Source organism: Hyla sarda, chromosome 4 (assembly GCF_029499605.1).
Source record: "Hyla sarda isolate aHylSar1 chromosome 4, aHylSar1.hap1, whole genome shotgun sequence".
Lineage (NCBI taxonomy): Eukaryota > Metazoa > Chordata > Amphibia > Anura > Hylidae > Hyla > Hyla sarda.
In genome coordinates, this window is record NC_079192.1 from 357,148,542 (window position 1) to 357,175,317 (window position 26,776).

The 26,776-nt window shown below is 42.7% G+C and overlaps 1 protein-coding gene across 2 annotated transcripts in view; it reads left to right on the forward strand.

The window, feature by feature from the left end:
• PCBD2 (pterin-4 alpha-carbinolamine dehydratase 2) overlaps positions 1-26,776 on the forward strand; it is a 569,567-nt gene that overhangs the window by 140,061 nt on the left and 402,730 nt on the right. The window contains exon 2 of one of the 2 annotated variants that reach the window (XM_056516638.1): positions 23,050-23,181. The exons of the other annotated variant lie outside the window; for it this stretch is intronic. Coding sequence (XP_056372613.1) covers positions 23,050-23,181 — 132 coding nt within the window. The remainder of the gene's footprint in view (positions 1-23,049; positions 23,182-26,776) is intronic. 2 annotated transcript variants of the gene reach the window in all.

Genomic DNA, 26,776 nt, shown 5'->3' on the forward strand with positions numbered 1-26,776 from the left:
CCTCATATCCCATCCTCATATCTCGACCTCCTATCCCGACACCATATTCCGTCCTCATAGCCCATCCTCATATTCTGTCCTCCTATCTCGACCTCATATCCCGTTCTCATATCCTGTCCTCCTATCTCGACCTCATATCCTGTCATCATATCCCAACCTCATATCCTGTCCTCATATCCCGACCTCACATCCCGTCTTCATATCCCGACCTCACATCCCGTCCTCATATACTGACCTAATATCCCTTCCTCATATCCCGTCCTCATGTCCCATCCTTATTTCCGGTCCTCAGGTGGGACTGATTTTTGATGAAGATATTGTAAGCTGAAAATAGAAGGGGACGTGGCTTTGTGGGACTGGGTGTAAAAAGGGGTGGGGCTTAACCATTGGGCGTGTCTTTGTGAGATGGATCCTTGTTGGGGAGGAAAATCAACAAAGAAGGAAGCTTTTGACTTCATATCCCATCCTCATATATTGCTGTCATATCCCAACCCCTTTTCCCGTCCCATATCCCTAATTCCTATTATTTCAGAGGTGTGAATTCCATACTCTGTTAAATGACACCTTTTTTTTTCAACTCCTTCCATGTTTTGTAAAATTTCATAAATTGCTAATTTTTATTCCCCTCGCAATTCCCCAGTGCCCCCATCTCCAGCAATTCAAATATATTGTCAATTTTATTTTCCTTAATTAATCTACATACATATCTAGACTCCCTCCAATTTACCAATCTTACTAGTTGTATTGCCATAAAATATAGTTTCAAATTGGGTAATGCGATCCCTCCTTTTTCTCACGTTGCTGTAAAATTTATATATTTTAACCTAACCCACATTCTGCCCCATAGCAATCTTCCCAGTATTGCTTCCAGTTTGCTGTACTATATACTATACATCATCTATCCACATCGGCGCTGCACTAAAGAAAAATAGAATTTGAGGTAATATTACCATTTTTACTATTGCCACCCACTCTAACATAATAAGAGGCATTTTTATTCAGATCTTTATCCGATTAGTTACATTTACTATAATAATATTGAATATTATTATTGTTATTATTGAATAATCAGGGATGTGGAATTCCTATCGCCCGACGCCCAGGACAAGCAGTTTCGGGCGCCGGGCAGTTGAATTGGCTTTGGGCAAATAGTGCCGGACCTGACAAGCACTGCGGCGCTGTGCAGTCTGTATGGAGTGGGCTCCCGACTCGTGCCTGCTTCATACTCTACAGCCCCCGGCTGTCGGAAACTGGCGTCCTCTGAAGGCAGAGCAGGGGAGATGAGAAGCTGTGCATGTCCTCACTCCCCCTGCTCTGCCTTCTCTCTGCAATGCAGACCCCTTGCAGACCTGCATCCTCTGCCTTCGCTCCCCCCAGCTCTAGCTTCAGAAACGTTCGGAGAGCTGAGGGGAGGAGCGGTCGCACGTCTGCACGGGGCGCAAGTTTCACACTGCCGCTAATAGGCAGCATGCGGCCCTCAGCATTCTGTATGGAGGGGGCTGCCGCTAATAGCCAGCATGCGGCGATCGCCGTGGCTGGCTAGTAATCCTTGAGATCGCCACTGTCAAAGCTGACAGCGGCGTCTAAAGGGACATGTGAATGCTCCCTGGTGGGCTAGTGGGGTGGATCGCCCTCCTCCCCCCCCCCCCCGGCAGCGTGATTGCAGGGGGGCGATCCACTATAGAGGTAGCTGGAGGACTTACCTCTGCTTCCTGCTGTCCTGTGGCTCTGTCATTGATAGAGCCTGGCTGGACCAGGCTCTATCAATGGATCGCAGAGCACACAGATCAATGAGTTCAATAGAACTCTATTCATCTGTATGAGGAATCTAATGATTCCTCCTATAAGTCTAATAAAGTGTATAACAAAAAAAGTTTTAATAAAAGTAAAAAAAAGACACACATTAACCCTTCCATGTTAAAAGTTCAAATGACCCCCTTTTGCTATATAAAAACATGCAAACATAATAAAAATAAACATATTTGGTATCGCTTCGTGCGTAATTGTATGGCCTATTAAAATATAACATTATGTATCCCGTACTGTAAATGTAAAAAAAAAAACAAAAAAAAAAAAACAGAGAATTGCAATTTTTATAATATCCCAAGAAAAAAAGTTAAAAAGCGATTAAAAAGTCAGATCAATACCAAAATGGTACCGATACAAAAAAACAGGTTAAGGTGCCAAAAAATTGCCCTCATACAGCCTGGTATGTGAAAAAAAAAGTTACAGGAGTCAAAAAATGGCAATTAAAAAAAATTCTAAAAAGTTCAGAATTTTTTTAAAATTAGTAAAACATGACATAAATAATCTAAAATCTGGTATCGCTGTAATCAGGCAGCCTAAAGTATGAAACTAACATGTTATCTCAACCACATAGTAAATGGCGTAGAAAAGAAAACCACCAAATTTGCTAAAATTTTCTATTTCAATTTCACTTCACTGATTATATTTGTGGTCATGGCTTTCCACTGGAACACGTACTTCTGCAATCTGCAAAATTATCTTTTACTATATCAATTTCACTTCACCTAATATATATATATATATATATATATATTTTTTTTTTTTTTGGTCCAGAGAATATGTTATGGAACAATTAACCCCTTAAGGACCCAGGACGTATGGGTACGTCCTGGGTCCCGGTCCTGCGATATAACGCGGGGTCACACGGTGACCCCGCATCATATCGCGGCGGGCCCGGCGTCATAGTGAAGCCGAGACCCGCCTCTAATAGCACGCGGCACTGATCGCTGTGCCGCGCGCTATTAACCCTTTAGCCGCGCGGCTCAAAACTAAAGTAAAAGTGCCCGGCTAGCTCAGGGAGCTGTTCGGGATCGCCGCGGTATAATTATACCGCGGCATCCCGAACAGCTGTAGCACAGGAGGAGGTCTTCTTACCTTCTCCTGTGCTGTCCGATCGCCGAATGAATGCTTCAAGCCTGAGATCCAGGCTTGAGCATTCAATCGCCGAAAACACTGATTGATCCATTCCTATGGAGATGGATCAATCAGTGTAAAAGATCAGTTAATGCAATGTTATAGCCCCCTATAGGAGCTATAATATTGCATAAGAAAAGTGTAAAAAAATCATTAACCCTTTCAATTATCCCTTCCCCTAATAAAAGTTTGAATCACCCGGCATTTCCAAAAAAAAACAAAAAACATTATGTAAATAATAATAAAAATAAACATATGTGCTATCACCGCGTGCGGAAATGTCCGAATTATAAAAATATACCGCTTTTTAAACCGCTCGTTCAATGGCGTACGCGCAAAAAAATTCCAAAGTCCAAAATAGCGCATTTTTGATCACTTTTTATACCACAAAAAAGTGAATAAAAAGTGATCAAAAAGTCTGATCAGAACAAAAATGGTACCGCTAAAAACTTCAGATGACGGCGCAAAAAATGAGTCCTCAAAGCGCCCTGAACACAGAAAAATAAAAAAGTTATAGGGGTCAAAAGATGATCATTTTAAACGAATACATTTTCCTGCATGTATTCATGATTTTTTTCGCGGAAGTGATACAAAATCAAACCTATACAAGTAGGGTATCATTTTAACCGTATGGACCTACATAATAAAGATAAGGTATCATTTTTGACAAAAAATGTACTGCGTAAAAACAGAAGCCCCCAAAACTTACAAAATAGTATTTTTTCATCAATTTTGTCGCACATTGTTTTTTTTTTCCGTAGATTTTCACCGTAGATTTTTGGGTAAAATGACTAATGTCATTACAAAGTAGAATTAGTGACGCAAAAATTAAGCCATTATATATAATTTTAGGTGAAAATTTTTGAGAGTTATGATTTTTTAAAGTTAAGGAGGAAAAATTGAAAATGAAAAAACGGAAAAAGCCTGAGTCCTTAACCCCTTAAGGACTCAGGGTTTTTCCGTTTTTGCACTTTCGTTTTTTCCTCCTTACCTTTTAAAAATCATAACCCTTTCAATTTTCCACCTAAAAATCCATATTATGGCTTATTTTTTGCGTCACCAATTCTACTTTGCAGTGACATTAGTCATTTTACCCAAAAATGCACGGCGAAACGGAAAAAAAAATCATTGTGCAACAAAATCGAAAAAAAAACGCCATTTTGTAACTTTTGGGGGCTTCCGTTTCTACGCAGTGCATATTTCAGTAAAAATTACACCTTATCATTATTCCGTAGGTCCATACGGTTAAAATGATACCCTACTTATATAGGTTTGATTTTGTCGCACTTCTGGAAAAAATCATAACTACATGCAGGAAAATTTATACGTTTAAAAATGTCATCTTTTGACCCCCTATAACTTTTTTATTTTTCCTTGTAAAGGGCGGCATTTTTTGCGCCGTGATCTGAAGTTTTTATCGGTATGATTTTTGTTTTGATCGGACTTTTTGATCACTTTTTATTCATTTTTTTAATGGTATTAAAAGTGACCAAAATACTCTTTTTTGGACTTTGGAATTTTTTTGCGCGTATGCCATTGACCGTGCGGTTTAATTAATGATATATTTTTATAGTTCGGACATTTACGCATGCGGCGATACCTCATATGTTTATAAATGTTTTTTTTTTACACTGTTTTATTTTTTTTAGGGGAAAAGGGGGGTGATTCAAACTTTTATTAGAGAAGGGGTTAAATGACCTTTATTAACACTTTTTTTTTACATTTTTTTTGCAGTGTTATAGGTCCCATAGGGACCTATAACACTGCACACACTGATCTCCTATGCTGATCACTGGCGTGTATTAACACGCCTGTGATCAGCATTATCGGCGCTTGAGTGCTCCTGCCTGGATCTCAGGCACGGAGCAGTCATTCGTCGATCGGACACCGAGGAGGCAGGTAAGGGCCCTCCCGGTGTCCGATCAGCTGTTCGGGACGCCGCGATTTCATCGCGGCGGTCCTGAACAACCCGACTGAGCAGCCGGGTCACTTTCAGTTTCACTTTAGAAGCGGCGGTCAGCTTTGACCGCCGCTTCTAAAGGGTTAATACCGCACATCGCCACGATCGGCGAAGTGTGGTATTAGTCGCGGGTCCCGGCCGTTGATGAGCGCCGGGACCGTTGCGATATGATGCAGGATCGCGGCGCGATCCCGCTTCATATCGCGGCAGCCGGCGCAGGACGTAAATATACGTCCTGCGTGGTTAAGGGGTTAAAAGGTATCATTATAGTAGGTAGTTATGGCTATTATAGGGCGAGGAGGAAAAGACGAGAGTGTGAAAGCGAAAATTGGCCCGGACAAGTGGATCGTCATGAGGGACAAGTAGATTTTGCTCCATTTTTAGTCCCGTGGACAAGTAGTTTTTTATAAAATTTCCAGACCCCTGCTGATAATATTATTATATTGAATATTATTTTTCACAAGCTGCTCCACTTCCGCTGATATTTTTACACCCAAATAGGAAAAGCTCTCTGACTTACTCAAAATTCTCAACCACCTTCCATCCTATCCAGCTCCTCATCCAAGGGAAGTAAAGTAGACTTGCTTAAATTTATTTCAAGCCCTGAAACGGCAGCAAATTTTTCAAACATCTCTCTAATCTGAGGGATTTTTTCCTTGGGTTTGGTAACAAACAGATGTAGGTCATCTGCGTATAATTAAATCGTATTCGTCCCACCAGTACTTCCATATCCCTCCAAAAAGATTATTTTCCCGGATCCACATTGCTTGCAGCTCTATGTATAATGCAAATAATAGGGCTGAGAGTTGGCACCCCTGCCTAGTCCCCCTACTTAATTTGAACCTTCCAGAGGGAATACCATCCATCACCATGCTTGCCTCCGGCTTATTATATAACAATTGAACATAACTCACAAATCTAGAACCCACCCCAAATTTCCTCAGAACCTTCCAAAGATATCCCCACTCTACCCTGTCGAAAGCCTTTGTAACATCTAACGACAGGATAGAGGGGGGTCCTCGTCCTTACATTGAATTGCCTCGAACACCTGCTGAATATTATCATGCACTGTCCGTCCTGGCATAAACCCTTCCTGTTCCGGTCCTAATAGTTTAGATACAACTTAAACTCCTTATTTATTTGATACATTGATGATTTTGCAGGTTTTCCTACTTACAAAGCACAGACCTGTTATTTATTTTTCTTTGAAAAGCCCTCCTGTTCTCCACTCGTTACCTGTATAAAAGACACCTATCCACACACTCAATCAAATGGACCCCAACCTCTCCACAATGGCCAAGATCAGAGGGGGAGATTTATCAAAACCTGTGCAGAGGAAAAGTTGCCCATATCAACCAATTAGATTTGTTCTTTCCTTTTGCAGAGTTTTTTTTTTTTTTTTTTAAATGAAAGAAGTCATCTGATTGGTTGCTGTGGGCAACTGGGTAACTTTTCCTGTGCACAGGTTTTGATAAATCTTCCCCAGAGAGCTGTGTAAAGACATCAAGGATAAAATTGTAGACCTGCACCTAGCGGGGATGGGCTACAGGACATTAGGCAAACAGCTTGGTGAGAAAGCAACAATTGTTGGCGCAATTAATTAAAAAAATGGATGAAGTTCAAGAAGACGGTCAATCTCCCTTGGTCTTGGGCTCCGTGCAAGATCTCGCCTCGTGGGGCATCAATGATCATAAGGACGGTGAGGGATAAGCCCAGAACTACACGACAGGACCTGGTAAATGACCTGAAGAGAGTTGGGACCACAGACTCCAAGAAAACCATTAGTAACACACTACGCAGTTATGGATTAAAATCCTGCAGTGCAAACAAGGTCCCCCTGCTCAAGCCAGAGCATGTCAAGGCCCTTCTGAAGTTTGCCAATGACCATCTGGATGATCCAGAGGAGGAATGGGAAGATGGTCATGTTGTCTGATGAGTCAAAAATAGAGCTTTTTGGTCTAAACTCCATTTGCTATGTTTGGAGGAGAAAGCAGGATGAGTAAAATCACAAGAACACTATCCCAACTGTGAAGCATGGAGGTTGAAAGTTAATTTTTTGGGGCTGTTTTTCTGCAAGGATGACTGCACCGTATTGAGGGAAGGATGGATGGGGCCATGTATCGTGAGATCTTGGCCAACAACCTCCTTCCCTGAGTAAGAGCATTGAAGATGTTTTTTTTCTGGGTCTTCCAGCATGGCAAGGACCCGAAAAACACAGCCAGAGCAACTAAGGAGTGGCTATGTAAGAAATATCTCAAGGTCCTGGAGTGGCCTAGCCAGTCTCTAGACCTGATCCCAATAGAAAATCTTTGGAGGGAGCTGAAAGTCTGTATTGCCCAGCAACAGCCATGAAACCTGAAGGATCTGGAGAAGGTCTGTATGAAGAAGTGGGCCAAAATCCCTGCTGCAATGTGTGCAATCCTGGTAAAGAACTACAGGAAACGTGTGATCTCATTAATTGCAAACAAAGGTTTCTGTACCAAATGTTAAAGGGGTTCTTCGGTGCTTACACATTTTATCCCCTATCCAAAGGATAGGGGATAAGATACCTGATCGCGGGAGTCCCGCAGCTGGGGACGCCCGTGATCATGCACGTGGCACCCCATTTGTAATCAGTCGTGTTCGCTCCGGGTCTGATTACAGGCGACTACAGGGCCGGCGGCGTGTGATGTCACGCCTCCGCCCCGTGTGACATCACGCTCCGCCCCTCAATGCAAGCCGACGGGAGGGGGCGTGATAGCTATGGCATTACTGTATACTGTCATGTTTAAGTGCGGTGATCGGTGGGGTTAATACTGCTTACACGGGCATTTCAGCGCTGGCTAGCCACTGCACTGGCAAACGTTATATCATCATTTATATTTGTTATGTTTGTTGTCTGCACGTTGGGCAGGGGGGCTGGCCACAGGTGCGCTGTGATCGCAGGTCAGCCTGCACTTGCTGCATAGCAGAGGCATAACATGTCACAATGTGATGTATTCCCTTTCGCTTATGCAGTTTCAGAGTGGAGGGAATTTCAAACAGGTTGTTAGCCTGAGCTGGCTGTATGCAGAGCTTTCACTGGGCACAGCTGAGGTATTCATCCCAGGGGAGAGCGCTCATCAGAATGCAGCACTGGGTCAGCATGCAGGAAACAACTGATTGGTGCTAGTTGGGAATCACAGGTGTTGGGCGTACATCATTCTCTCATTTACTGCTGGGTTTTCTTTTCCCTCTTTGCAATTCTGGGCGCTCAGTTTGCCACAAGACGATTTAGATTATATTGGTAATGTTAGCTCAGGTCCTGCAGACAATGAGCTTCACGATGCCTTCTATGGCAGGATTTCAGAGTAGGCTGAATCTCTGGAAAGGGATAGGTCTGCCCTTCATACAGTGCCTGTAAAAGGGGGGGGGGAGTTGTTTGTTGTGGTTGGGTCAGGGTGTTCTGGGAGGGTATACATTGCCAGCGTGTTACCCAATACAGGTGTGTAATAAAAAAAATATATATATATATATTTATATATGTATGTGTGTGTGTATATATATATATTTATATATATATATTTATTTGATATACATATTGATACATACATTCATAGATAAATCAGTTCAAGGTAATTATAGTAGTTTCTGTTTGCGGGTGTCAGGTACAGATTAAGTGGTATGCATCACACTTGACTCTCAAACTACACACGTCTGTCGGTACGTATCAACACGCAGTCAGGTCCGCTTTTAGGTTTACCATCTCCGCCCATATTCTGTATATATCCTCATGAAGTTAGATAATAAAATATATATATGTGTGTGTGTATGTATATATATATATATATATATATATATATATATATATATATATTTAAAAAATGTACGGACACTTTCAGAACAGCACTGCGCATACGTTTCCAGTTCAGCAGACTGCCAATATACCTGACACACGTCTTTCAGGTAGAACTCGCCCACGTCATCGGTTACTGACACGCTTTCAGATCAACCACGGCACAAAGTTATAGCATGAGTGACATGCCCATCGTAACCTGACACGTTTTCAGGTTGGAAGTTACTTGCATCACATTGCTACTGACACGTTTTCAGAGCAATACCGTTATGTAGAGGTAGCTCAAGTAATGTCCCAATATACCTGACCCGCCGTCAGGGGGTATTTACTTGCATCACATTGCTAACTGACATGCTTTCAGGGCAATGCCGTTTCGCAGCTTCACATAAATGGCTGACCCAGTATACTTGAAGTATTTAAGGGGAAAGTCACTTACCGCATTGTTCTGTCACGCGTCAGAACAATACCACGGGCAAAAGCATATAAGGTGGTAGCAAGGAGTAGCTTATTATAAAAATAATAATAAATATAAAAAATAAGACTAATAATAATAAAAATAAAATAATAAATAAATAAACATATATAAAAATGCACGTATAATGGTCACATTGCAGGATCTTAGTAGCCGCATGTTGCAGAGGTATATTGCATATCCTGTCGCAGACATCTTCAGCACGTGGTACATATCGAACGCTGACACGGTCAACTCATTGCGTTTTTCACAAATAAACAGCATTACAACTCACCTTCACGTCATAGGTAGTAATGCCAGCCCTCCAAATTTATCTTCCAGGGCGTAGCTCTTGGTGATGTTGGTTCTTGCATGGCTAGAGTCAGTAGCAGGTGTATATAAAAATAAATTTGAAAAAAGAACATTTTTTTTTAAATAAAAATAACAAATAAAATCAGTGGATTCTGGGACAGCAGTCCAGGAGGTGAGTCCACCCTGTGTGAGTCCACCCTGTGTGAGTCCACCCTGTGTGAGTCCACAGGTATGATTGCAGAGGATTTGAGTGCTGCACCTGCTTTATTTGTGCTTTCTAGTATATGGAAGGATATTATCGAAGGCAAGATAACAAGTTACTTGCATCATATTGTTACTGACACGCCTTCAGAACAATACAGTGTACATAGTCATAGTATGTGAGTTGCCCATCATACCTGACACACATTCAGGTGGAAGTTACTTGCGTTTGTTACTGACATTTCTTCCGATCAATACGTCAAAAACATGTTACACTTCAAAGGCAAATGTTTACATGCTCACTCATATGTTCTAAGTATGGCAATATCATGTCAATGACAGAGTAGCTTTTACTCCATTACTACATGGTTTCTTTGCAATCAACAGTTGGTACGTTTTATCAATACTTTATATCTAGTAATTCAGTCCTTTTCTTTCAGGGCATAGAACTTGGTGATGGTGCTTTTGAGTTTCTGTTCTTATGCACCAAATCCATCACGGTAGTTGTCATCAGGTATCAGCACATTTATCAATGATCTCCGCAGTTGATCAATATCTCTCATTCCATCAGCAGCGTTAATATCTCGCATCATATCAAACACTCATCCACGTGGTTGTTTTCACGTCACAGGGTTACTAATAAGCTGCAGTGCAATAAGACATACTCATTGGCGGTATAAGTTATAAAAAAAAAATATATATATATATTTTCATCATCGATTGTTTCTGACACGCTTTTAGAGCAATGGGTCTCACGTTACACACATGCAGTGGCATACCCCTCATGACCTGTCACGTATTCCTGGTGGGATGCACTGTTTCATCTATCGTTGCTCACACAATTTCAGAGCAATGGGTCTTACGTCACACACATGCAGTAGCATACCCCTCATGACCTGTCATGTATTCCAGGTGAGATGCACTGTTTCATCTATCGTTGCTCACACAATTTCAGAGCAATGGGTCACACGTCACAAATGCAGTGGCATATCCCTCATGACCTGTCACATTCAGGTGGCGGGCACTGTCCACCTATGGTTAAAAGAAAAAAACAAAAACATATTTACTCGACATTTGTTCCGAGCAAGCGCTATCTGTTTTACTCATACTTTCTTAGCATGGCACTCTCAACTTTAGTCACAGCCCTGTTTTGATCTAAATTCTGACAAGGGTAGGTACTTTACGCAACAATAATTTGCACATAAATTCAAAATACATTATATTTTAGTAATAGTCAGTTCATTTCCTTTAGGGCATAGCTCTTGGTGACATTGCTTTTGAGTTTTACTAAAGTCAGTAACAGGTTGTCGGTCAGCATGTCTCATGATTCAGATATGATTCTTGTCGATTCCAGAGACTCTTTCAAGGGTTTTGGACAGAGGCAGTGTCTCTTTCATAGCGCATGTGGACAATTCCTAAAATCATGGAGGAGTGCACAGTAGGGGAGTTCCTTTGTGGCAACAGCTAAGAAGGCTGAGCTATACAAATTACTGATGGAACAACCTCTTGCTGGCCTCAGTGGGGTTACCGAGCCCGCTGGTGGAGAGTGGACACAGCTTGGTTATAGGAGTCATCACAGCTCATATGTATACTTACAATAGCGTATATATCATTTCTTCCCTTACTATAGATTCATTCCATACACACGGCACGATAAGTTCACACACTAAGCATATGTCACCATAGCAGAGACACAATGCTTTCGCTTCTCTAGTCGGTACCATGCACACTTTACCATCTAAGTACACATTGCTAGTTCATATGTAGGCGAAGTACGCATACGTCCTCACAACGAAGGTATAGTTTGCATTATGCCATCATAGAGGTGCAATGTTCCATCATGGGTATGCCGGGTAGATGTCGTGATCATATATTCATTTTATATAGCATCACAGGGCAGACGGCACTGATACGTTTAATAGGTTGCTACATTTCAGGCTGTCGTCATTACTACGGTCATGTTTCCTCAGGTATTCAGTCTTGTCATGTTTCTTAGGCGGTCACGATATTAGTATTATCACGTTAGTGCACTCTGGTCTGGTGAGGTCTGCTAGGGTTAGGGTGGGCCATGTTTTCAGGCTGTCCTGTCAAGTCTACAGGTCATTAAATGCATTCTGTAGTCTTGTCTTGTTGCTATTAGGGACAAGCTGCAATCCTCTGAGTTTCCTATCAAGGTATGGGTTCAGTGATGTAATACTTTCTGCTTCCGCGGCTTTTGGTCTACATGTGTGCATGCCAGTATCACTGAACAACTTGTCATAAGTAGATGAGGGTTATGGTGCCTGTTCTAATCTTTCTTGAACAATGCTGTTAGCTAAAACATTGGGTCATAATCCTACTTCTCTTTCGCGGCATTCTTCCTGATTCTGTGCCGCCGCAGCAGCGTCACAGTACAAGGTTCCAACGCATATCATCAAATAATGATAATGGGTAGATGGTCTTGTTATGTGAGATGTTCCGAATCTTAGGTTTGAAATGTCACAGGTGTTTAAGTTTGGCAATGTAATTGTGGTATATCAAATGTTAATTATACCTACTTGTCTTGCTTTTGCCCTCTATAGGCGTGCCCTCACGGTTATGGCACACCTCAGACGTTTATTATGTATATGGTATTTATGTATTGTTAAGATGTAAGATGTTCCAGGTAAGTACTTACGGTTTAAGCCCTGAGCACAAGTAATTAAGCCTGCAGGGCTGTGCTTGTGGGAGGGGCGTGGGATATATAACATCCAGAATCCCCTACCTCTGGGCGTGTGTTTCGTTTGTGCACACATCCAACCCTCCCTTCTTCTCATCACTTCTACACAGGGTATGCCCTCTATAGGCGTGCCCTCGATCACAATTATGGCACACCTCAGCCGTTTATTATGTATATGGTATTTATGTATTGTTGTAAAATGTTCCAGGTAAGTACTCACGGTTTAAGCCCCGAGCACAAACAATGGTTGTTTTATACATGTCCAAATTACAAAAAGCCCGCGAGAGTGCACCTGTTTTGTGGGCAGGTCGGGTGACGTCATAATAGGCCTGTATGTCGGTAAAAAGTAAACAAAGAACATGTGCATTTGACATATAGGGGGAGATTTATCAAAACCTGTCCAGAGGAAAAGTTGCCCAGTTGCCCATAGCAACCAATCAGCTCACTTCTTTCATTTTTAACAAGGCCTCTGCAGAATGAAAGAAGCGATCTGATTGGTTGCTATGGGCAACTGGGCAACTTTTCCTTTGCACATGTTTTGATAGATCTCCCCCATATTGTTTTCATTAGAGATGCTGGCAGTAGCCATCATGGGAAAATAGTTGCTGGCATAATCATGTGTGGCAGTAAGCGCAGGGGATCGGGAATGCTGAGCTCATCCCGTGCTGTGCGCTGACAGCATCTGCAGTCCCCTGGTTCGGGAACGCTGGAGGGGTGCACTTGCGCAGAGCGTTGCAGGCATCTGCAGTCTTCCGGCTTTGGACCACTGACAGATCGCGCTTGCGCAGAGGGTGAGTCCCCGTGCGCTCGCAACCTCTGCAGTGCCCCGGCTCTGGTCCACTGTGTAGATGTGGTTGCTCTGGTGCATTGTGTCGATGCGGATGCGTTGGGGGAGCTCCGTGTGTCGGCAAATAAGTGCACTAGCCCGGCTGGGGTCCGCCGGACAAGTGCTCCGCGCGGGGGAGGATGTAAAATGCTAAACGGGACCCAAGGGGTATCTGGTAGAATGGGGTGGCCTACTCTGCTCAAATGGATGTAGCGCTCAATGGTATTGACAATGGTCCACATGTATAGTGCTTTGTCATAATAATAATATTCTTGGCATTCTTGGCCATTATGATTTGCAGTAATAGTCCACAAATCATAATGGCATTGAACGACTACAACAATACTCCACAAATGGCATTAACAGACTACAACAATACAGTAATGCACGAAGAACAATACTCCACATAATGGCATTAACAGACCACAATACTCCACAATAATATTCTCAGGTTGCAACGATAGTCCTCTGTCATGAGGCTCCAGAGGCACAACATCCACAGGCACCTTATAGGGGAGATAAAGTCAAACCTGTCCGCTAAGGGATGTTGATAGGTAATAAGATGGTAGATTCCTGAGGGTGATGTCCCCTGGGGGGAGAAGGAAGGCCATGTAAGTGTGGGTATGGAACTATTGTGCTGCCAGTGTGTGGAGACACATGGTGGCACCCAGATGGGTGTCTGTGCAGGAGTTAGTGGTGTGTCACACGGGGGTGGGGTGGGGGGGTGGATGATATGAGTGGGGCCTAGTTGCTATGGTGGTGGGAGAAGGGGGGTTTGTGGGGTTGCATGGGCTCAATGGGTGGGTTCCGTCATTTCATTAAGGCCTTGTGGTTGCAGTGTACCCAGGTTATAGATCCAAAACATTTCTTTCTTTGCCAGTGCTTCGAATTTATTTGTAAGATGTCCGGGTATCTGATCAAATGAAAGGATAGATATGGGATTGTTTTTCCCAGGATGAAGCCTACTGCAGTGGTGTGAGAGGCCATGTAATTGATAACATTTTTTGATATTTGCCCGTTGTTGGTTTAGTCTTATATGCAGTGGTTAAGTGGTTCTTCCCACATACTGCTTTTTGCACTCGATCAAGTATATGATATATCTTGATTGGCATGTCAGGTGTTTTTTTTATTGGGAAAGATTTGCCTGTGGTGGTGCTCTTTCATGATGTTTCTCAGTGCCCGTTCGTCTGGCATCACATGCACCTTGACGTATTGCATTTATAGGACCCTTTCTTTGCAGTCAATTCAGGGTCATGTTTCCCGGTGTGGCGCTTCAGTTTGCTTGGGGCAATCATCCCCCTCAGAGTGGGAGCTCTACGAAATGTGATTACTGGTATCTTGGGGATGGTATCTTTCAGATACGGGTCCGATAGGAGGATATGCCAATGTTTTTGTAAGATGTTCCTTATGGCATATTGCCTTGCCAAATATGTTGTCACAAAGTTGGAGCCAAAGGTATGTTTTTTTGGGTGGTTATGGTTTCATTTTTGTTATTGGTCTGGGATGGTGCATCCTTCTTTTTGTCCAGGTAGTCCTCTTGGGTCAGGTCCTTTTACTCTGGAATATGAATTCCTAATCAGGGTTTTGGAGTATCCTTTGGCATGGATATTTACAATTGGTCACTCGGGTGACCACTGGTATCCATTTATCCCATTCACCAAAAATAATAATAAAACGTAACTTTTAATGCAAAACAGTTTTAAAATATCTAACACGCAGTTCTCCTGCTGCCTCTGTATCTGAATTAATGCAGCTTTGCTGCGTAAATAGTAATTGGAATGGTGGTATAGCTGCAGATTATACCTATATCTGAGGAGAACTGCGGCAGAATTTAAAAACATAGACGTATTGGCCCGTCTGACGTTTTGCCACAGGTAGTGGCTTTGTCAAGGACTTGTGGGCAATGGCGTCCCAACGAGTGCTGCAGAGGTTTTTATCACCTCCTATGAATGATGTCATCATCCGACACAACCAATCGTCTTGGGTTCCCTCTGGATTGGTAAATTGCTTGATGGAAAGGTCCGGGAACCAATAGTATGCCTAGTGTCAGTCAATCAGCCGATACCATAATGCTTTGTGCTACTCGGTCATTTTGATAGATAGGTGTCTTGTCCTATTAGAGCAGATTATATGCTTACTGTTTTTCTATTGGTTTGTGCTTTCCTGATGTAGGTGCACTGTATGGAGATGCGCAAACCAATAGTTTTTGTCTGGGGATAGTCATGCGCATGTCTGCGACGTGCGCGAGATGTTACCTGTCTGTGCGATCGGGAATTGTGATGTGCATGTGTCACGATACTGTCACGATTCGGCTGGCTGGAGGTGGATCCTCTGTGCCAGAGAGGGATTGGCGTGGACCGTGCTGGTGGACCGGTTCTAAGTTGCTACTGGTATTCACCAGAGCCCGCCGCAAAGCGGGATGGTCTTGCAGCGGCGGTAGCAACCAGGTCGTATCCACCAGCAACGGCTCAACCTCTCTGACTGCTGAAGATAGGCGCGGTACAAGGGAGTAGACAAGAGCAAGGTCGGACGTAGCAGAAGGTCAGGGCAGGCAGCAAGGATCGTAGTCAGGGGCAACGGCAGGAGGTCTGGAACACAGGCTAGGAACACACAAGGGAACGCTTTCACTGGCACAATGGCAACAAGATCCGGCGAGGGAGTGCAGGGGAAGTGAGGTATAAGTAGGGAGTGCACAGGTGAGAATACTGATTAGGCCTGCTGCGCCAATCAGTGGCGCAGCGGCCCTTTAAATGGCAGAGACCCGGCGCGCGCGCACCCTAAGGAGCGGGGCCGCGCGCGCCGGGACAACACAGACGGGGAACGGGTCAGGTACGGGAGCCGAGATGCGCATCGCGAGCGGGCGCGTCCCGCATCGCGAATCGCATCCCGGCTGGGAGTAATATCGCAGCGCACCCGGTCAGCAGGTCTGACCGGGGCGCTGCGAATGAGAGAACGCTGCGAGCGCTCCGGGGAGGAGCGGGGACCCGGAGCGCTCGGCGTAACAGCATGTTTGCACATATGGCTCTGAGCAAGCTGTTAGACTAATTAGGATGGTATGTCTGCTTGTATCCATCTGTGCAGTACTGTATGCGCAGACTGTTAGATTTTTTTGTGACACTTCATGCTTACATGTTATATATCTCTCTATGTACACAATTCTAAAGGAGCTTATTTACTAGATGGACCAGTTAGAGGTAAGATTAGGTTCATTAAGAACAACAAAGTAGTACAAAACCCAAGAAAGGAACCACTATTGTGTCCTTATATTGCAACGATGCATTTATATGATTGCATATTCTACTAATATCGTTAATCGCTGTGGTTTCCAGCTATAGCCTATTTTAATATGCAAATTGCATGATTAAAGTATACTTATTGTTGTTCAGTGTAGGTTCTAAATGTCTGGAAACCCAAGTCTAAAATAGTAAATATCCATTCCATATCACTTAAGACAGCTTTCATTTTTGGAATTTATATTTTGAGTTTTATTATTCAGGCTCTATATGACAGCAGGCAGAAATAGAAAAATATTCTGGTTTATGGATTAGAAAAGATTTCTCTGAATTTGAGAGTATTAGGGAACCTAAGAACAACGTTGTATAAATTATAGCACATATATAGTTTCAATTAAAATTCCGGAATAGATTTAGCGCATGATGCAAAATATGGCTCTAGGCATTTTTTTTTTGTACATTTATAATGGTGCATTCACACCACGTTTTGTACATACTGATGCCGGATCTGGCGGGGGGAGGGGCAAACCGGGCGCTCCCGTACCCCGGCTGGATCAGCCCGTGACTCCGTTTACTTTAATGACTCGTCCGGAGTCTAACGGTGACTCCGGTCGGCTCAGTTTTGACCCGTATGCTGTTTTGGACCGGACCGAAAACCATAGTTTACTACGGTTTTCGGTCCGGTCCAAAACCGCATATGGGTCAAAACTGATAAATAAATAAATAAAGGTGCTAGACACATAAAAATTAGATGTACATGGTCAGGATTAGGTACTGAGTGGTATATAAAAATATAAAATTTATGTTGGATATGACGGGTACACTTTAACGCTTTATTGTGTAACCTATCACAATACCTTGATCTTCTATTATAGGAATATGTACAAAATCTCCCCAGTTACCTCAAAAACTCAGATCAACTTATATCGTTGCTGAGACCTATACCATGGAAAGAAGATATGACTCTCACCACAATGGATGTAAAGGCACTGTACACCAACATAAGCCACGACCCTTGGATCCAGTGTACCAGGGATTACTTGGAAATATAGTTACCTACAATAAACAAATGTTTCACCAGATACGGGGGACCGCTATGGGGACGAGGGTAGCTCCGGCGTATGCGAACCTCTTTATGGGGTGCTTCGAGGACACCCATATTACAAACAATGACCTGTTCAGAGATCATGCCATGCTTTCATCCTATGGCAGTGGCCCCAAGGGGACAATCGACCAGCTGTGGAAGAAGTGAATGCCAACAATTGGGGGATCACACTCACCCTGAATTCCTCGACCTGGAAATCACCCACAAAAATGGAGCAATAATTACATACACCTACTTCAAATCTGTAGATTCCAACAGCTACATCTCCTTTCAGAGCGGCCACTACAAAAAGTGGCGAGAAAACACACTCCTTTTGGACAAAATTGCAGGGAAGATGAAACTTTTTCCATTCAAGCCAAAATCCCGGAAGAGCTCTTCCATGCAAAAAATACCCCAAACCTCTGATTGGGAAAGCATATTCCAGAGTAAAGGACCTGACCAAGGAGGATTGCCTGGACAAAAAGAAGGATGCACCATCCCAGACCAATAACAAAAATGAAACCACAACCACCAAAAAAAAAAAAACTTTTGGCTCCAACTTTGTGACAACATATTTGGCAGGGCAACACGCCATAAGGAACATTTTACAAAAACATTGGCATATCCTCCTATCGGACCCGTATCTGAAAGATACCATCCCCAAGATGCCAGGAATCACATTTCGTAGAGCTCCCACTCTGAGGGGGATGATTGCCCCAAGCAAACTGAAGCGTCTCACCGGGAAACAGGACCCTGAATCCACTGCAAAGAAAGGGTCCTATAAATGCAATACGTCAAGGTGCATGTGCTGCCACATGATCCAGCACTGAGAAACCTCATTTAAGAACACGAGCACAGGCAAATCTTTCCCAATAAAAAACACCTGACATGCCAATCAAGATATATCATATGCTTGATTGAGTGTATGTGGGAAGTACCACACAACCACTTCATAAAAGACTAAACCAACATCGGGCGAATATAAAAAAATGGATATTCAGATATGTGTAGCTCAACAACAAAAAATTAGCGAGGTTAACTAAAAGCTCTCCCCCACAGAGAGATATAATAAAGTGATAGAATTGGGATATTAGTCCTCAGCTCAATATCAAAAAGATTAAATGGTGGATGTCTGGTATCAATAATAGAGAAAACAAAATTGGTATATAAAAATGGTATTTAATATGTATTAAATAGTGCGTTCCCGCAGGGCCCTACGGTGGCGCACAAATGGTTAAAAGATAATAAGTATAAAAATGCAACAAGTTGTTATACTACAGAGCGAACATGTGTAGTACTAATAACACTCTTAATAACAAATGTATCTATTATGGCTACCAGTCGTATAATGATACACTGAATGATACTGTAACATATAGTGTTACACTGATCAGAATGGTAGTAGATTCGGTGTGCACAAAAATAGAATAGGAATAAATGTACAAAATTTCCTGTGAATGGTAAAAATGACAGTCCTATTGATGGTGAAGTTGTATCCTGTAAAATAAATCCTAGGATTGTCCTGAAAAAATGTCCTGTGATATAATCATATGCTGTAACAATTATGACATACAGATCAGTTTGTATAATGGATATTGAAGCTAGATCGCTGGCCTGCAAATGAAAATATGATAGCTGGCACAGATGGACAGATGCGCTCTAGCCGGGGCGGCATGATGGTCGCAGGATGTGCAGCCGCTCTCACCGGCGAGTTGTCTCTTGGCGTCTGACGTAGCAGGTCAGCTGATGGCAGGTCAGCTGACCTTGTGCGGGAGGCTAGTTGATACTAAATTACGTTAAATGTCAATAATGCGTGCAGATAGAAGTGTTATTCCAATGGTGGAGGGCTCTGCACCGGTTCAGCAGATGGATTTGAATGCAAGACCATGTAGTAAGTGGATGATGGATGATAAGTAGAGTCTCTCCAGAGAGGAACTGTCCGATCAGTGCTTGTATAACCGCAACTGTAGTGTGAACTGGGCAGATATGCAAGGCTCAATCACAGTCACCAAATGCGTTTCGGGGTTCAAAGCAGATTAGTAGTGCCCCTTCCTCAGTGGTGTAATGTAAATTTTGTACATTTTTTATTTTTTATTTTTTATATCAAGCCATTTCCTTTCCAGGAGGAACGTTCCTATTCTATTTTTGTGCACACCGAATCTACTACCATTCTGATCAGTGTAATACTATATGTTACAGTATCATTCAGTGTATCATTATACGGCTGGTAGCAATAATAGATACATTTGTTATTAACCCCTTAAGGACTCAGGGTTTTTCCGTTTTTGCACTTTCGTTTTTTCCTCCTTACCTTTTAAAAATCATAACCCTTTCAATTTTCCACCTAAAAATCCATATTATGGCTTATTTTTTGCATTGCCAATTCTACTTTGCAGTGACATTAGTAATTTTACCCAAAAATGCAAGGCGAAACGGAAAAAAAATCATTGTGCGACAAAATCGAAAAAAAACGCCATTTTGTATCTTTTGGGGGCTTCCGTTTCTACGCAGTGCATATTTCGGTAAAAATTACACCTTATCATTATTCTGTAGGTCCATACAGTTAAAATGATACCCTACTTATATAGGTTTGATTTTGTCGCACTTCTGGAAAAAATCATAACTACATGCAGGAAAATTTGTATGTTTAAAAATGTCATCTTCTGACCCCTATAACTTTTTTATTTTTCCACGTACAGGGCGGTATGAGGAATCATTTTTTGTGCCGTGATCTGAAGTTTTTATCAGTATGATTTTTGTTTTGATCTGACTTTTTGATCACTTTTTATTCATTTTTAATGGTATAAAAAGTGACCAAAAATGCGCTTTTTTTGACTTTGGAATTTTTTTGCGCATGCGCCATTGACCGTGCGGTTTAATTAATGATATATTTTTATAGTTCGGACATTTACGCACGCGGGGATACCACATATGATTATTATTATTATTTTTTTACACTGTTTTATTTTTTTTATCGGAAAAGGGGGGTGATTCAAACTTTTATTAGGGAAGGGGTTAAATTACCTTTATTAACACTTTTTTTCCCCTTTTTTTTTTTTTTTGCAGTGTTATAGGCCCTATAGGGACCTATAACACTGCACACACTGATCTTTTACACAGATCACAGGCGTGTATTAACAGGCCTGTGATCAGTGTTATCGGAGCTTGACTGCTCCTGCCTGGATCTCAGGCACGGAGCAGTCATTCTCCGATCGGACACCGAGGAGGCAGGTAAGGGCGATTTCACCGCTGCGGTCCCGAACAGCCCGACTGAGCAGCCGGGTCACTTTCACTTTCACTTTAGAAGCGGCGGTCAGCTTTGACCGCCGCTTCTAAAGGGTTAATACCGCACATCGCCACGATCGCCGTTGATGAGCGCCGGGACCGACGCGATATGATGCGGGATCGCGGCGCGATCCCGCTTCATATCGCGGGAGCCGGCGCAGGACGTAAATATACATCCTGCGTCGTTAAGGGGTTAAGAGTGTTATTAGTACTACACATGTTCGCTCTGTAGTAAAACAACTTGTTGCATTTTTATACTTATTATCTTTTAACCATTTGTGCGCCACCGTAGGGCCCTGTGGGAACGCACTATTTAATACGTATTAAATACCATTTTTATATACCAATTTTGTTTTCTCTATTATTGATACCAGACATCCACCATTTAATCTTTTTGATATTGAGCTGAGGACTAATAGCCCAATTCTATCGAATATCAAAAAATGCTATCAATTACTTGGCCTCTCATACCACTGCAGTAGGCTTCATCTTGGGAACAACAATCCCATATCTATCCTTCTGATTGATCAGATACCCGGACATCTTACAAATAGATTTGAAGCACTGGCAAAGAAAGAAATGTTTTGGATCTATTTGCTGGGTACATTGCAACTAGAGATGAGCGAACTTACAGTAAATTTGATTCGTCACGAACGTCTCGGCTCGGCAGTTGAAAACTTATCCTGCATAAATTAGTTCAGCTTTCAGGTTCTCCCATGAGCTGGAAAAGGAGGATACAGTCCTAGGAGACTCTTTCCACTGCCGAGCCGAGAAGTTCGTGACGAATCGAATTTACTGTAAGTTCGCTCATCTCTAATTGCAACCACAAGGCCTTAATGAAATGACGGAACTAATCCGTTGATCCCATGCAACCCCATTATCGCTGCAGCCTGACAATATTATTGTGGAGTATTGTTGTGGTCTGTTAATGCCATTATGTGGAGTATTGTTGTTAGTGCATTACTGTATTGTTGTAGTCTGTTAATGCCATTTGTGGAGTATTGTTGTAGTTGTTCAATGCCATTATGATTTGTGGGCTATTACTGCAAATCAGAATGGCCAAGAATGCCAAGATTATTATTATGACAAAGTACTATACATGTGGACCATTGTCAATACCATTGAGCGCTACATCCATTTGAGCGGAGTAGGTCACCCCATTCTACCCGATACCCCTTGGGTCCTGTTTAGCATTTTACCTCCTCCCCCGCACGGAGCACTTGTCCGGCGGACCCTAGCCGGGCCAGTGCTGTTATTTGCCGACACACGGAGCTCCCAAAATGCGGCCGCATCCACGCAATGTACAAGAGCAGCCACATCTACACAATGGACCAGAGCCAGGGCACTGCAGAGGTTGCAAGCGCACGGGGACTCACCCTCTGCGCAAGCGCGTCCTGTCAGTGATCCCGAGCCGGGTGACTGCAGATCTTGACAGCGCTCTGCACAAGCGCACCCTTTCAGCGTTCCTGAATCAGGGGACTGCAGATGCTGTCTGCGCATGGCACGGGATGAGCTCAGCATTCCCGATCCCCTGCGCTTACTGCCACACATGATTATGCTGGCAGCTATTTTCCCATGATTGCTACTGCCAGCATCTCTAATGAAAACTTATTGTATGTCAAACGCCTATTATGACGTCACCCGACCTGCCCACTAACCAGGTGCACTCTTGCTGGCTTTGTGTAATTTGGACATGTATAAAACAACCCTTGCTTGTATGTGTCCCCCTCCCTGACCTGAGGAAGAGGGGTGCAGAACCCCTCGAAACACATTGTCAACTGTTTGACAGGGGGGTCTCCGCTTGCGTCCTAGCTGACATGAATGGAGGAACATAATGTTCAAAACGCCGGTTGTCTGCACTGAGATCCGGGGGGGGGGGGGACCCAGTGACTGGACCCCCATGATCAGACATCTCATCTCCTATCCTTTGGGTAGGGAATAAGATGTCAAGCAATGGGGTACCCTTTTAAGTTTAGGGCTTAATCACATTGGGAGAAAATAGTGCAACAGAGAGTCATTGGATAGGAGTAGTGGCACAGTTTCTGCAAATAAAGGCAATTTTCTTTTTTTGGAAACCACAACATTTTTGTTGTGATTTTCAGCACAACTACTGTATTTTTAAAGCTCTGGTTTTGTGATCTTTTCTGCAAAAACTGTCACGGTGTGAATACACCCAAAGGTATTAATCATTGTTTTAGCCAAGTGTGAACACAACATAAGCTTTTTTTTTTCTTATTATTGGCAGACTTCAGAGGCTCACCTGCTGACTTCAGAGGAAAAGAACCAAGCAGTTCAGGATCTTCAGGCTTTGGGATGGGCAGAAGTCCCAGCTAGAGATGCCATTTATAAAGAGTTTGTCTTCAAGACTTTTAATCAGGTGACTTAGTAAAACAAGGAAACTGAAATGTTAAAATTCCACTAAATTAAAGGGGAGTTCCGTGACTTTAAAACTAAGCATCAGATATTAGATCTGTAGTGGTCTTATTCTTGGCACCCCCACTCATTAGCTGTTTGAAGAGGTACACAGAGTGTCCCATGTGGAGCAAGGCTCTCTCTTGTTTATCAGGCTCAGCTCTGTACTTCTAGTAGTGGCTGTGCCTGATAATATAGCTAAGTCTCCGTCCCCAAAATGGGATTAAGTTTTGGTGAATTATAATACCAAGCACAGTCACTACTAGAAATATGGAGTTGTGACTGATAAATGAAAGGGACGCTTCAAAAAGCTGATCGACAGTGCCAAGATACTCTCACTGCACAGGGGGGAAAAAAGCGATATGTGCCCCTAGTGTAATAGGTCGAGAGTAAACAGTAATGCAATGATAAGCGATTTTACACTCACCATATGAGGTTGTGCTAAGAGCACAACACCTCAGTAGACATCTGGTTTTGTGATGCTCAAATCTGCAGCCGTAGCTTGTCCGGAGTCAGGGACACTGGTCGGGTAGATAATGCTTGGAAAGATAAAATTTGAGTTCTCAGGCGCTGATCAAATGCCTACCCATGGTTAATGTCCAAAAAGGTTGTTTATTAGCACAAACGTAACGCGTTTCTGGTCCGGAATGGAAACGCGTTACGTTTGTGCTAATAAATTTGGATATTAACCTTGGGTCCCTACTTCAATTTTATCTTTCCAAGCAAGATACTCTCACTGATCTAATATTGAAGGCCTGGCCCCATCCTAATGATAGTCTGTCAGTTCTTGAGTCCCGGACAACACCATTAAATTTATGACTCTCCATCTTTAGTTAACAACACAATATGTTTAAATAATGTTAAATCTTATATATTAATATATTGACTTAATTTTATTGCTTTCACCCACTTTACTTTTCTTTTTATTGCATACAGTGTATAGAAATGTCAGTAATTGGTAGCCACCAACAAACATGTTATCTGTTGCTGATTTGTTGTGGATTAGAAGTACTTAATTAGACCACAGACAATTTACAGCAGCACATGATTTTACACCCAAAATACATTTTTAAAGTTCCATAATGGGAATTAACAGCAATTTGTTTGCTGAATCTATGAATTGTTTTTCTGCATTACTTAGATCAAAAACAGCAGAAAAGTGATATTGGTATTGCATGTATTGCAAATACACCAGTGCTTACTTTTCTACTATTCTATAATCTTTAATGTGTACTTAAGTTTTCATACAACTAGTGACAATGTCATAGAGATATGTCAGAAGTTATCAGTGGAGGTCCAGCTGCTGAGATATACAGGGAAAGAATCACTTATTTCTGTTTGGCTTTATTCAGAAGGTTTTGCAAACAAAGTGCACACTGAGTAAAAGTCTGAGTACAGTTATCAGTAGAGATGAGCGAATTTTTGAAAAATTTGATTTGGCTGATTTGCCGAATTTTCCCCAAAAATTAGTTTTGGTCCGAATTTATTTGCGGCGAATTGCTATTAAGAACTGCTATTTCTGGCCTACAGAGAGCCTTAATAGGGGTCTAGAACACTTTGCCTTGCTGTAACACGCATAGGTAGTGTGCTGGGTTAGTGAAATAATACTGTTATTCAGTATGACATGCAGATAAGAGGTGTTGCTATTAGAATAACTGTCGCAGAGCAGCACAATGACAGAGCCTGGAGATGGCATCAGTATGAAGAGACCATATAGTTGCTGAATGACACAACGTGGAGGTAGCGGCAGCATGAGGGGACCATATATTGGCTGAATGACCCAGCCTGGAGGTGGCAACAGCCTGGCGAAATCATAGTGCCTCACAATTGAAAAGATTATATATATACATATATATATATATATATATATATATATATATATATATATATATAAAAATTTTTTTTTTTTTTTTTAATGTAAGATTTCAAATAGATGAACCTAAAACGTTTTATTTAATGGAGGTAGCAGCAGCATGAGGAGACCATATAGTGGCTGAATGACACAGCCAGGAGTTGGCGACAGCAAGAGGAGACTATATAGTGGCTGAATGACACAGCCTGAAGTGGGCGGCAGCAAGAGGAAACCATACAGTGGCTAATTGGCACAGCCTGGAGTTGGCGGCAGCAAGAGAACATATAGTGGCTAAATGACACAGCATGGAGGTGGCAGAAGCAAAAGGAGACCATATAGTGGCTGAATGATACAGACTAGAGTTGGCGGCAGCATGAGGAGACCATATAGTGGTTGAATGACACAGCCTGGAGTTGGTGGCAACAAGAAGAGACCATATAGTGGCTGAATGACACAGCCTGGAGATGGCATCAGCATGAGGAGAACATATGGTGGCAGTATGAGAGAGCCTGGAGCTGGCATCAGCATGACAAGAACATATGGTGGCAGAATGAGACAGCCTGGAGCTGGCATCAGCATGAGGAAAACATATGGTGGCAGAATGAGACAGCCAGGAGCTGGCATTCACATGAGGAAAACATATGGTGGCAGAATGAGACAGCCTGGAGCTTACATAATCATAAGGAGAACATATGGTGGCTGAATGACACAGCCTAGAGCTGGCATCAACATGAGAACATATGGTGGCAGTATGAGACAGCCTTGGGATGGTATCAGCATGTGGAGAACATATGGTGGCAGAATGAGACTTCCTGAAGCTGACATCAGCATGAGGAAAACATATGGTGGCAGAATGTGGCAGACTGGAGCTGGCATTAGCATGATGAGAACATATGGTGGCAGTATGAGACAGCATGGACCAGGCATCAGCATGAGGAGAACATATGGTGGCAGAATGAGACAGTTTGGAGCTGGCATCAGCATGAGGTGAACATATGGTGGCAGTATGAGACAGCCTGGAGCTGCCATCAGCATTAGGAGATCATATGGTGGCAGTATGAAACAGCCTGGAGCTGGCATCAGCAGCATCAGGAGTCCTGAAAGTGACCCGGTGACAGAGTGGTGCGGTGGGTGGCAATACCAGTACCCGGTGACAAAGGTGTGTGTGAAAAAAGGAGAACTTGGCATCAGATGTGTGGCATCAGGCGGGTGGCAGGATCAGAATATTAGCTGAGACAGGTAGGCAGAAGTAAACAGTCTCTTTTGTAAAAGTGTTAGTGTGCACAAGTAAGTATTGAGGATATGCATTACGTAAAACTTAACTTTTAATAATATTCTTAGGATAAAATATATGTTCCCAAAATTTGGGGGAAATCAAGCAAAAGGAAAGGTGTGCAAAAAACACCATGTGCCACCTACACCACCAAGTATTGATGTGATGCAAAGACCTCTAAAAGGTGGAAGGGAAAATGTATGGTCCATTGTAACTGGTGGGGGGTAAAAACTTCCCCTGTAAGGCCCTACTGTCGCATTATTAATTCCCTTCTTGGCAAGTGTTACTTGCCCTAAAAAGGGTGGCCCAACATAGGAAACTCCCTATTTTCACCTAAAAACCTTGGGAAATGGGAGTTTTTGATGGTGGAAATAGGGAGAGGTTCCTGTGTGGGGCCGTTCTTTTTAGGGCGAGTAACACTTGCCAAGAAAGGAA